This window comes from Etheostoma spectabile, chromosome 13, assembly GCF_008692095.1.
Source record: "Etheostoma spectabile isolate EspeVRDwgs_2016 chromosome 13, UIUC_Espe_1.0, whole genome shotgun sequence".
Taxonomy (NCBI): domain Eukaryota; kingdom Metazoa; phylum Chordata; class Actinopteri; order Perciformes; family Percidae; genus Etheostoma; species Etheostoma spectabile.
Window position 1 is genome coordinate 5,903,925 of NC_045745.1, and position 12,500 is coordinate 5,916,424.

The window sequence follows — 12,500 nt, forward strand, 5'->3', positions numbered from 1 at the left end:
CGAGTCATAACCGTGATCTCTTCCTCCTCTCACCGCAGTAATTCATGTATAACTAACCCTATGTCTAGAGCTTTCCTTGCTCGTTACTTATGACTCATTTTATTGGTCAATGAATGCCTGTCCTTTTGCCGTTTTTAAAATTGTCATCTCAAGTACCTACACACACACGCGCGCACACACACACACATACACACACACACATGCACATTGTCCATTGGGAGATTACATTGCTTTAGTTGAACTGCTTACGTACTGAATTCTTGTGGATTATCTTGAAATTTAACAATTGAAATAATATTAATTCTCATTTTAGGATGCACTGTAAAATACCCTGAATCCCCTCTAAAGGTACTTGCACCCCATGTTGAGAATCACTGATTTATATGCACCCAATGAAGCAGACACGCGGCTCTATAGTGTGAATGTATTTTCTGATCAGTGTTTTGTCTTTGAGTACGGTGTGTGTCCATGCGCAGGTGTGTGTTTTCACCGCCGCAGTGCATCTCCTTCTGGCTAACCAAGCATAGCGTCGAGGAAGGGCTGTCCCCCTTCACTCCACCACCACCCCCCTCTGCCAAGCTTGGTTTACTGTGCGGCAGAGCGCTCCGGCAGGCAGACCTCTCCAGGATATGACCTCATAAAAGGGCGCAGAGTGAATGTAATGAACTCTCAGCCCATTACACTGATCTGAGCACATTTGACATGTCTTCAGGGAGCCAGAGATAGGTTCACAGTCAGACAGAGAGAGAGGCAGAAGGGATGGAGGGGAGGTTGGGGTGGGGTGGTGATGGGGAAAACGTTAAACCATTTCCATAATTGTGCGGAATTTGATCTCTCTTCCACAACTGGCCTCAGGTCTTTGGAGTGTGTGTGCAGCAGGAAAGGCAGACATGAAAGGGAAAAGGAGTGGGGTGGAATTTAATTAAGGTTAATATGATCGTCCATAGCTGGCTGTTGTTGTGTACCGCAACGTAACCTTTTGTTCTTCCCTCCTCGGGGTCCTTTTTGCAGAGGTAGTTCTGTAGGCTAGGGTAAAAACGTTATTCTGGACATGTTTCATGCTTTAGTTTGTTCCAGTATTTAAGTGTTCTTAATGCCCTCATGTTCATTTAAGGGTAAATAATCTCTCTAAGTACCAAACTTTGCCTAGTAATGCTCCACAATGCTCTTACTTCCCTACCTAGAGCAGCTGGTGTATCTGTTTGCAGTGCAGCCAAACAAACTCACCAAAGAAAAACAAGAAATCAATCAATAATTGTAATCACAATATGATTTTGTACTGTACATGCTGTGAGTAGTTATCCACACAACAGCAGGACATAGTAAAGTCGGTTCCCTTGCAAGGAGTTGGAGTTTCTGTCTGTCGCCTGCAGCTCTTAATCTAACCGCTCCCATTTGTTCCATTACTGCAAAAATGAAACTGGTCCGCTGACAGAAAATGCCAAAAAGGACTCTTGTTTTGTAGATACATGTTTGGTGAACAATAGCGCTCAGTGCCATGAGTGGTGATTAATACATTGTTTCCTGTGCCTGCTTAACAATAAAAGCCATCCTGTGTTTTGCCAGTTGAATGTTTTTCATGTGAAGCAGTTGTACTAGGAAGTAAATGCTTTGCTTTAACAATACAGCTCTGATGCAGTAGAGAGAGAGTAAACAGTAAACATTGAGGCTGATCTCAATGAGATACAATTGAGCTGGATTGATCCCCTCTAAATCTCTCGTGCTGAATCCTGTGTGGGAATGGTGGATCCATAGATTTACACTGGGTATAGCAGCTAAAATGTGTGCCACAAAAATGAGGTTTGGTTTCATGACAGTCTTAATCATAATAACTTCAAGTGTTAGAAGATTTGGGAGGTGAATTACTGCTAATGCATCTCACATTCTTTTTCTTTTCTGACCGACGTCTCCCACCATTTTCCCATCCTGGAAGCTGTTCTTAGCTCCAGCCGCAAGATCAATACCTGGGGACAGAGGCCATCTAGTCCAGTAATGACACACTAGATAAGCAGTGCAGAGAGGGACGTGTAATGCTCACTCACACCCCCAGCCACCCAGCCTGTCTGTCTGTAGAACCATTATACCTCCTCTCTCATTCAAATGTATGATACACGCAGAGAGAGAGAATGGATGGATAACAAGGTGTGTGTGTGTGTGTGTGTGTGTGTGTGTGTGTGTGCGTGTGCGTGTGTGTGCGTGTGCGTGCGTGCGTGCGCATTTTTCTCTAAAGTTAATATGCATATGGTATCTGTGCTCATGTGTATGCATTATGTATGTTAGTTCTTGGTACTATCTGCGTTCTCTGACGTATGTAGGTCTGTGATTGGCTCTCTGTGTGACTCTCATATGTATGTGCAGTCAAGTGTGTTTGCTGAGGAGTGGCTCTTTTTATAAGCCTCTGTTTATGGGCTCTGAGAGGCCACCGCATGCCAATTATTGACGTCTGAATTGCTCTGTAAGTATTTGGCAAGTCAGCTGGGACCGGCTGGGTCCAGCGGTGCTCTGGAAAGGTCACAGCACTGCTGATTCGGCCAGATATGGCAAAAATGATAGGGAAAGGAAAGCATGTGGGAAAAGACAGATGATCAAGACAGGAATTAGATTGTTGCAAGAGTGAAAGTAGGAACAAACAATGGATAAAATCAGAAGGCATTGAGGGAAGGCATGAGTTTAAGAACTTTGGAAAAGGGTGTAAGGAAGGACTAATGATAGAAAGGAATCAGGACAAGATAGGAGGATAAATCCAATTTGTTGAAAAGGAGACAAAAGAAGGTATGGCAGAAGAAAGAATGAGGACTATGGAATGAAAGGATCAAAAAGTGAGTGAAAGATGTGGAACCACTGCAAGGAAGCAGTTTACAGATGTAGAAAATGGGTAAAGCTTGAAGCAGTAAGAGCTTGGGAAAGAGGAAAGATAGCAATGAAAGTAAGAACAACAAATGGGAAGTAGGAGGATGCAGAGGTAATGGAAAAAAGATGGAAAAAGGATTTGACAAATCAATTTTATTTATATAACCCAATATCTCAAAACACCAATATTCCCTAAAGCGACTTTACAATCTGTACAGCATACAACCCCCTCTGTCCTTAGACCCTCGATTGGGATAAGGTACAATGTCTTGTCTTGTGAGAATAATGCAGAGTTAGAGTTGTCCGTTGACTAACATTATCTTGTCTTTCTCTTCTTCTCTCCACCCTTTCCTTTTGACTAGTGATCCTGAGTCCTTTCGGCCTGAACGGGACGCTGACTGGCCAGTCGTTTAAGATGTCAGACCCACCCACACAGAAGCTGCTTGAGGAGTGGAACCAGTTCTATCCCATCAGTCCCAGTGCCAAGGAGAGTGTGTCGGAGGACAAGACAGAGGACATGGACTGGGAAGATGACTCTCTGGCCTCTGTGGAGGTCCTCGTAGGTCAGTTTTTGAAATATACATAATTTAATTGATTTTGGTTTTTATCTGTTTTAATTTCTTTGGTTTTGACTGGTCTGGCTCCTGAACATCCACCTCTGTGTGCAGGTGGTGTGCGGATGGTGTACCCAGCCTGCCTAGTGCTGGTACCTCAGTCAGACATCCCTGTTGTGGCCCCTGTGGGGTCCTCCCACTGCACTGCCGTCTACTCGGGTGGCCACCAAGTGCCTGCTTCCCAGCGAGAGCCCGCCATGTCTTTGGTGACCCTCACCCCTCCCACATCGCCTGAGGAGGCACAGACAGGTAGTGGGATGAACACTGTGGAACTTTATGAGACAGGACTATAAATTCTTCAGTTAAGCCTTTAGGGTGAGGCTTGCTTTTGAATTGATCCGTATTAGTAACGTTTTTTTGTCAAATGTTGTCCCTCCAGTGGATTCTCACTCGGCCCAGAAGTGGGTTAAGATGCCTTCATCATGTGATGCGTTCAGCGTGGACAGAACAAGTCACCATGGAGGCAAGGTTCCACGCCGGCTAGCCAGTCAGGTGGTGGAGCGCGTCTGGCAAGAGTGCAATATCAACCGAGCCCAGAACAAGTGAGTCTGCTTTTGTCTCTTGAAAGTAGCACATGTTGATCAGCCATGCTATAAATAAAAATTAGACCCACAAGATTTTGTAAAGAAGAGCGATTGTGCGGCAGTGTTCAAGTACTTTTGGAAAGTTGGAAGTCTCATTTTCAGTTTAAAACAATACAATTAACTCAACTACTTCAATTGGTTGAAGGTCTACACAAGCCTAGCACCACTTTGAATGAGATGTATTTTGCATTGGAAACATTGTAAATAATTTTTTATTATTCATACATAAACCCTACATAAATACCATAAGAAACTAGATGCGAATAATCCCTAGTAATTAGTGCTGGGCAGGATGTTTTTCCTTCAGATCCTGGAGATTTCACGGTGTACCACTTTCTTTTGCATGTCTGAGCCTCTATAGGTGTATAATGGCTAATTCTACTGTCAGAGTACATAGAATATAAAAACATGTTCATGTTATCATATTTACTGAAAGCTTTTTTTTACTATAGGGTTTGCTTGGCCCCACAAGATTATACATTATATTAAGGAGTCAGAATGCATTAAACAGTTGCAAAATGTGAACTATTTTTTATTGTGCAAAGTAGTAGAAAAATAATTTAAAAATAAATAGATATGCCAACTACTTTAAAATTCCTCTCCTTTCAGACCCAAATATTGTAAGATAATTGTATGAACACTACCTTGACCACAGGTATGTAGTTGTAGTGCAGTTCCTAGCTTGCTTCAGTGTTGTTTGTATAATTTTTGGATAGTAGGTTGGCTGAAGTATTTCGGCAAAAGCAATACATTTCTTGAATCCAGTGTTTTTATCATGGCTCTGAACCCATCTTTCTTGACCGTCGGTAGCGGGACCATAGGTGGATTGTTTTTGCATTTGTGATGTCGCTCCACCTCTTGGCAGAGTAGCATTGGTTAGCACGGCCGTTTTTATGCTTTGTAAACAGCAGACGGCTGCTCTCTTGTTCTTCTGATGTCTCTGGTCTCTCCCAGCTGTTAACAGACTGGCCTGCTCCCTGGCTAGCTAGCAGCTTTAATGTTACCCAGCATGCCGTTCGGTGGTGTTAATTTGTAGATGTAATTATTGTTGTTAGAATATTTTGTTGTGCCATGGTGTTCTACTACGTTAAAGAGAGTTAGTTGTGGGTTAAACAATTTTATGTTATAAATGTATTAACAAGATTTAGAAGGTAACACCGTTAACATAGGTTCCCTTCTGAATTAAAACACTCACAGCTTGGCTCAACCATTGCGCTCTTCATGACTATGCACCACTGTGGCGGTAAATGAAAGATGTCATATCGTATGGGAAATTATAACTGGTTTACCGGATGAAACGGTATACTGCCCAGCAGTACTAGTAATTAAAGTAAGAGTTAGCTTGCAGTTTTATCATATGGTCTGTTGTATAATTCACCATCAGTGAATCTGACACATTGGGAGCAACCCGGGATCTGTTGTCCTATGACCAAGCACAGCATGTCGGCTGGTGTTAGCTATTGGGCTTGTCAGCCAAAATATTATTGCTCCAAGCAGGGAGATGAAATCCTTCAACACTAAGCTTTTCCACTTCACCACTGCATACCAAAGGAACATCAAAAAGGACTCAAGTAGTAAAAGGGGATTTTGTGTCACAATTTTAGGATTTGTGTTTAAAAAGAAATTAAAAAAAAAAAGAAGATGGCTCTGTTCACATGAATTACAAAATTAGCCATTCGTAGAATTGTGTTAAAGTTTTTTTTTCCCCCCCTCTCCAGGCGGAAGTTCTCAGCCGCAACCAATGGTACCTGTGAGGAAGAGCTGGCTGAGAAAGCGGCAGCCTGGGATTTTGTGGAGCATTCCCAGAGGTCATATTGTAACTGTTCCAGGTCAGTCACTTCCCACGTGGAAATATAGTATGTGGCTTATATACTGTATATGTGTGCTTAGACATTTCAAAGAGGGTATACAGGATGTATATGGAGCTTTGAACAAAGGCACCGAGGGCCATAGTCAGCAAAATATCTGCAAGTTATATCCATGTCTAGACTTTGACAAGCATATTATTCTTCATATTTTTCAATTTATCACTATTTTGGCTAAGTGACAGCTTGCCAGGGCTGTAACCTCTCCTGGCCTGTGTGTTTCTGTAAGTCAGACATTTTTATTCCCTCACTGATGGGAACATTTTGAAGGAGAAAGAATAGGCTGACCTCTGATGGAGCACTTAAGGAATACTGTGGTGGTAAAAGGAGAATGGATGTTGGATGCTCCTAACGTTGACAAATTAGCTCAAAACATGTTGAATGAGTTCATATGTATTTGTTTAATGTCACTGTCATTGTTATCTACTAGGACAGATAGCACAGTTACACTTGATGCATGTTGTCAGGACGTAAGCAGGGAAAGACAACAGAGCGTGAATCCCCTCTGTGTTTCAAATGCAAGCACCCACACTAAGATTTCTACTACTCATGTGCAGGCGTATATTTGTCATATTAATTCTTGTGTATAACTATTTACTAAATTCAGCCTTGTGAAAAGCTTGATTTCAGCAGTATGTTTGTTTTCTTGTTACTCACATTCTGATTGTATGTCTTTGGGGCCTCATTTTAACAAAAAACAGCAAATCAGCTTACCCCTGCATTCCCAGTCTTTAGCTTATCATCTGTGCCGGCCAACCACAGTTGCAAGCAGCTGCTTTACTCACAAGAGCAACATGTAAACACAAGCTTGTGCCATCAACTGCAGACTGCAGGTCCAATCAGTGAGCTGGATAATTGTATGCTTGACTGACCTCTGTAGGGGGAGTCTGAACCAACCCTGTGGATTGATAGAAAAATCGGAGTCATGGTTAATGAGAAAGTATTTTCTAAACGGAATTTTTGGCAAGTGTGAGTATACTTCGATTGGGGAATCCTTTGCACTAGGCCTTTTTTCACCTAGGGAGAGGAGAGCCGACTTGGGCTGCAGACCAGAGCAGAGTGGATTTGGCCAGTCAGCTGGAGCATGTTAATTTGTTGGAAGCACCCAGCACTTTGGCGACACAGATATGGGAAGCTCTGTTTGTTGCCAGTTTTATTGGCCATTAGCTTTGTTTTGTAGATGGAAGCGTTCCGTGTGTCTGCTTATCTTGACATCTAATTGTCAGCACACGCAAGTACCCTGGCAATTAAAGAGACCCAGCTTCCTCGTCAACACCCTAATGTACAAACGCAACAGGCCGAGTGGTGACCCAGCAACGGAGAGGCTAAAGAAACACTGGTGATAACCCAACAGAAGACAGTGGTAGATAAGAGAAGGTGAGAGGTTTGGCCTGGTTGGCTGTTGGCAGGTCACGGGGTCTCAAAGCAGGTAGTTCACAGGGCGACGGACAGATCCTGCACTATGGTAAAGACTTGGCTTAGTGTATTCCTGTGTAATGCATAATGTGATCAGCCTCATTTGAACTAGCCGAATAGGCAATGGAGCTAAGGGTGAGGTATTGTTTCTTTTCTACTGTCAGTACTTTGTTTATTTTCTTTATCTTCTTTTTGGATGTTTTGTAATAAGGTAGAAGATTCATTTTGTTTGTCATGTGTTTGAGTGTGAATAAGGATGAAAACTATGATGTGCGATAGCATTTGGGTATTAGATGTTGCAGTCTAACAATGTAATCTAATTGTCTAATGTAGGTGTTTTTGCTTATTAATTTAAAATGAATTAGTGGGGCTGCCATGTTGCAGGTGACAGTAGTTGTTGTTGTTTTTTAGAAGAAGCAGATGTTAAGGTTTAGAGGGAGAATTTACATAAACTGTGTTACATGTTTCTGTGCATCATGAAACTGAGACATTGTCATTACACATCTTTATGTTTTGATATATGATCTCTGCTGCCGTTTTGCTTAGTGCCACCAGTCTCTCATAATCTCAACATATTTCCCTGTTTGTCTTCTCACCTGCAGGTACAAATCAGTGAAGCAGCGAACAGGCAGCACCCCAGGCCAAACTCCGTCAGCGGGCCAGCCCTCCCAGCCTCCTACAAAGCACAAAGCTGGGGGAGAGAAGCCAGAAAAAGGTGACAAGCAGCAGAAAAGACCCCAGACGCCTTTCCATCATCGCAGCTTGACCAGCGACGATGCTTCAATAGAGGCAGAGGCAACAGCTGGCCAAAGGTTAGCCATGAGGGGCCAGGATGGAGGACGATTCACTAGTATACGCTCTACGGATGTGTCTGGCATCCAAAAAGCCCCCCAGCTCCACAGTGGGGGGGTCAGCGCTGGACAGTCAGAACAGACCAACTCCCCCCAACCACCACCACTTAGCCCCCACCCCTGCGAACGTGGTGAGGAATCAGGGGAGAGCATGAAGAACCCTTCAACCCCCAACAGCCAACACTTTTACCAGCCGCCCTCGGAGCCCTGCCTCGTCAGGGTGAAAAGTGGCGGCGAGGAACCTGGGGGGCTAGAGGGTTTAAATCAGCACTTCCACTCCCATCACCCCCACTCCCACCCCGGAGCTTCCACCTACTCAGACCCTCCTGAGCCCACTGTGTATGTGGGTGCAGCAGTCAACTTGGAGGAGGACAGCTCCCACGCACCGTGGAGGTTATTCAACCTACCCCGCAGGAAAGAAGCCGAGCTGCCCACGCCACTGCTGCCAGGGGACAAGCTGAGGGACGAGGCCTCGGCATCACAGGACAACCTGGTGTCGGTCACAGAGTGAGTGACACTTAACAATTAACAATCACACAATCACACAATCACAATTAACAATCACTATTCAATGCCCTCTCTGTCTCTCTCTCTCTCACACACACACACACACACAGACACACAGGTACACGTACACACTCATACACACGCATACAAACACAGGGCGATAGCTTTGCAAACTGACTAAGCATATAGGCATTCAAACCCTCTGTGTTCCACCTTTGCTCCAGTCACAGAGTGGCCCCAGTATGCTTTGAACCACTTTTAATTGTAAAAATAAATGTTTTGAAAGAGTATTGATGCAAAACCCACCTTCTCCCTCTTTCTCATTCTCCCACTCTGATTCCCCCACTTTACTCCCACTCACTCCTCCCTCAGCTTCAGAACATTCGGTATAGCGCTTAGCGGCATACAGCATGTTAATCTCTTGCTATGTGCCCTTTTGACATCATACATTACCAATGTGCAGGGCCAGCACTACTCATCGATATATATACACACACACACACACACACACACACACACACACACACACACACACACACACACACACACACACACACACACACACACAGGTGCTTGGAGAGAGAATGAGTTGTAGTGGGTTAGATAGATAAACCTCTGCTATTGTAACACAGTTGACAATGAAAGAAATACTGTCTGCTGGCTATCAGTTTGCTGGAGAAAGACTTGCAAGAAGAGGAGAAACACAGATGGACAGAGTGAGGGGGCTTGTCCAGTGTGAAGGCAGGCAGAGTGACCAGCAGGCTGTAGGGTGGCCATAGTGGGAATTATCGACAGGGTTATGCAATCCCAGCGGGCCGGCCGCTTGGAATGGCTATTCTTGTGAGCTGTAATCCTCCCAGCCACAGCTCTGAATGGCGGCTAATCTCTGGCCCAGGCCACTGCAGACCATCACCTCACATCAGAGCTTGACAGGCATGACGAGAAGACAGAGGTGCAGAGAAATTCAGACGGGGGAGGGATAACACATAAGTTGGGTCAGTCCCTCCTCTCCTACCGAGCAGCCAGTAGTTTTCTTCTTTTCCCTCCCTCCCTGCCCTGTTACATACAAGTAGGCCACAGTCATAGCCACATAAAAGACGTTTATGAGCACAGTAACGGGTGATAAATTTGTATGTATGTATGTATGTATGCATGTATGTGCAGTCAGTGCTACAGTCACTACGTCTGTGTAATTGTCTGACAACAAACATGGTGCCATCCAGTTCTGATGCCTTACAGCTGTCCGATTTGTTTGCTATCACTGCCATTTCTGTTCTGCAGATAAACATGGTAGCTTACAACATATGATATCCAGCAGCATGATGCAAATATAGAGCAGCTGAGGAAATGTTTCTATTCCTATAATATTCCTATAATATATATATTTTTGAAGTACAGGAGTTAGTTTTCTGCGTCTCAACTCCTAGTCAACTCTTCTTTACTACTGCTCTTGCTCTTTTAAAATTTAGAATGACTTGGGGGTATCAGTTGCCTTTGAATTGTAAATCCCTCTGATGGTCTGCTAGCGCTACTCACACCTCAGTGTTTCCATCTTCCTAGGGTGATGTCCACAACTAAATGGCCCCTGAAGGTGTCTGAGGAACGCGTTCAGATGTATCGAGCCAGGAGGAACCAATACCTATCTGCTGCCATAACAGACGGAGATCACGAACCTGAGGTGGACCCCTACGCCTTTGAGGAAGGAGATGTCAAGTTTACGTTCTCGAACAAGAAGGATAAGGCAGGCGGGGAGCGTGAACCAGGCAAGAAACATAAGGTAAGGCAAGCCAAGTTGAGGAGTGTGGAATGTTACATAATTGCTGAATATACCAAACTAAGTTTTCTTCACTTTTCCTGGAGAACGAGCCGATAGCTGAAAGGAACATAGCAACTGTGTGGAACAAGGTTGGTGGGGAAAAAAAAAAGGAAACTCAATAAAAAGCCATTTGACAACACAACATATCAAACAGAAGCCAGACACTATATAGTATGAAGTTGCTGTGAGCTGTAGACTACATTCACCACGTCAAACCAGAGGCAGAACATGACGTGGTCTCCGAGATTATTCCTTCACAGCGCTGTGCGATGCGAGAAAATCTCAGAGCTGAACCGGTCTGACTCAGCAGTTATCATCACACTCCCCCTGGGTGGGGGTTAATGAAGTCTTCTGCTAATATACAACACTAATAACATTATCGTCACAAAAATACCGCAGCGAATCAAATCCCCTACTTCACCTTTAACTTTAAAACCACTGAACCTGTACGGAAAGGAACACCTCTGCTGAAGGGTTAACTTTGTTAACGGTCATACAACACAAGACAACATTCTCTCTCTCTCTCTCTCACTCTCTCTCACTCTCTCTCTCTCTCTCTTTCTCTCTCTCAACAACAAACTGCACTACGTTTCTCTATTTGCAAACATAATTAGTGTAACTTAGTATGCTCTCAGACATTTAACTGTCTGTTATTTAACTCTTTCCTCTTCTGTATGCATCTAATTTTAACATACTCAGATCTTTTATTGCACTCAGGTTTTGATGCACCCACATATTTGAGATTTTTTTTTATCTTGACGCTAGTATTCTCTGAAACATTTATTTAATTTTGTTATTTTTTCAGTTTAAATGACAATTAAACTTACATTTGAACCTCAGTCACAGGAACCAACACGCCACATGGTATTCAGGATATCCTGTGTCTGAGGGACCGCAACTCCAGAACCATTTAGGATATGAACTTTATACGTTAATCCACAAAGGGTAGATTAACTCAAAAGATATTTTAGCATCATGATTCATCTTAGATTAATCACCTACTAGTGTAGCCAGTAGATGGGATATTTATACTTACTACCACTTATAGTGCTGGTTGTTTTATACTTAACAGCCTTTCATTTCTTCATACTGACTAGTTTACTTGAAAAACTGCCCACATTGAAACTCCGCTTTGCCTACAAATAAGCCACGCACAGTGCCTTTTCCAAGTTGGTTGCACACCCCGTTGAATTTTTGTACTGCTTGAAAAAGGCATGGACAGCTTAGCAGTGTGAAGCCTTCCTAAAAGGCAGCATGGGGAGGTACCACTCCATTCATGCTTTCCTCACTAGTTGCCCAGGGTAAAAAGGGGACAAGAGGGCTGATTTTAAGATCAGGGAGGAGGCAAGATAGAAAATAGGCCATCAGCTTTTTCTGCAAAACTGCACTAAAAATAGCAGTACAACTGCTTTCTGCATACATCCGCTTTCACTGCCCAAGCCTAACTGAACAGGAAGCTATCCCTGAATCTCCATTGTTAGTTGAGCCCAGAGGAACACAAACTATTTAGCCTGTCCAATTTCCTTTTATGTTATGTTTTTTATATTTGATCTGCCTCCAGACAAGGCCCAGCTGTTAACTGTGGATCGCCCTCAGCGTGCGTGCGTGCGTGCGTGCGTGCGTGCGTGCGTGCGTGCGTGCGTGCGTGCGTGCGTGTGTGTGTGTGTGTGTGTGTACGTTTGTTCGCTTGCTCCTTGGCTGCACGTTTACAGCAACCTTCCCAGAGCGTGGAGCCTAACAACAGCAACAAACCTGGCTCACTGAACCTTAAAAATCACACTCAAATATTGTGCTTCTCTTCTGAAATGTAAGGGTAAAGGCAACTCTCAGTGGAGTGGAGAATCCCAGAAGAACAGTCTGTGCAACAGAGGCCTTCCATTTTGTGTGTGTGTGTGTGTGCGTGCGCGCGTGCATTGTATCCTCCACATGTGTGTAGGTGTTCTTCCATTTTTTCTTTTTAAATTTATAACACCAAAGGGTTAGGGCCCTTTTGACTT

General features: G+C 43.8%; 1 protein-coding gene across 1 annotated transcript in view; it reads left to right on the plus strand.

Annotated features, from left to right (window-relative positions):
• Window positions 1-12,500, plus strand: part of med13a (mediator complex subunit 13a) — an 80,727-nt gene that overhangs the window by 47,305 nt on the left and 20,922 nt on the right. Inside the window, exons 5-10 of the mRNA XM_032533303.1 lie at window positions 3,213-3,413; window positions 3,519-3,713; window positions 3,844-4,006; window positions 5,767-5,877; window positions 7,932-8,687; window positions 10,248-10,464. Of these exons, the coding sequence (XP_032389194.1) occupies window positions 3,213-3,413; window positions 3,519-3,713; window positions 3,844-4,006; window positions 5,767-5,877; window positions 7,932-8,687; window positions 10,248-10,464 (1,643 nt within the window). The remainder of the gene's footprint in view (window positions 1-3,212; window positions 3,414-3,518; window positions 3,714-3,843; window positions 4,007-5,766; window positions 5,878-7,931; window positions 8,688-10,247; window positions 10,465-12,500) is intronic.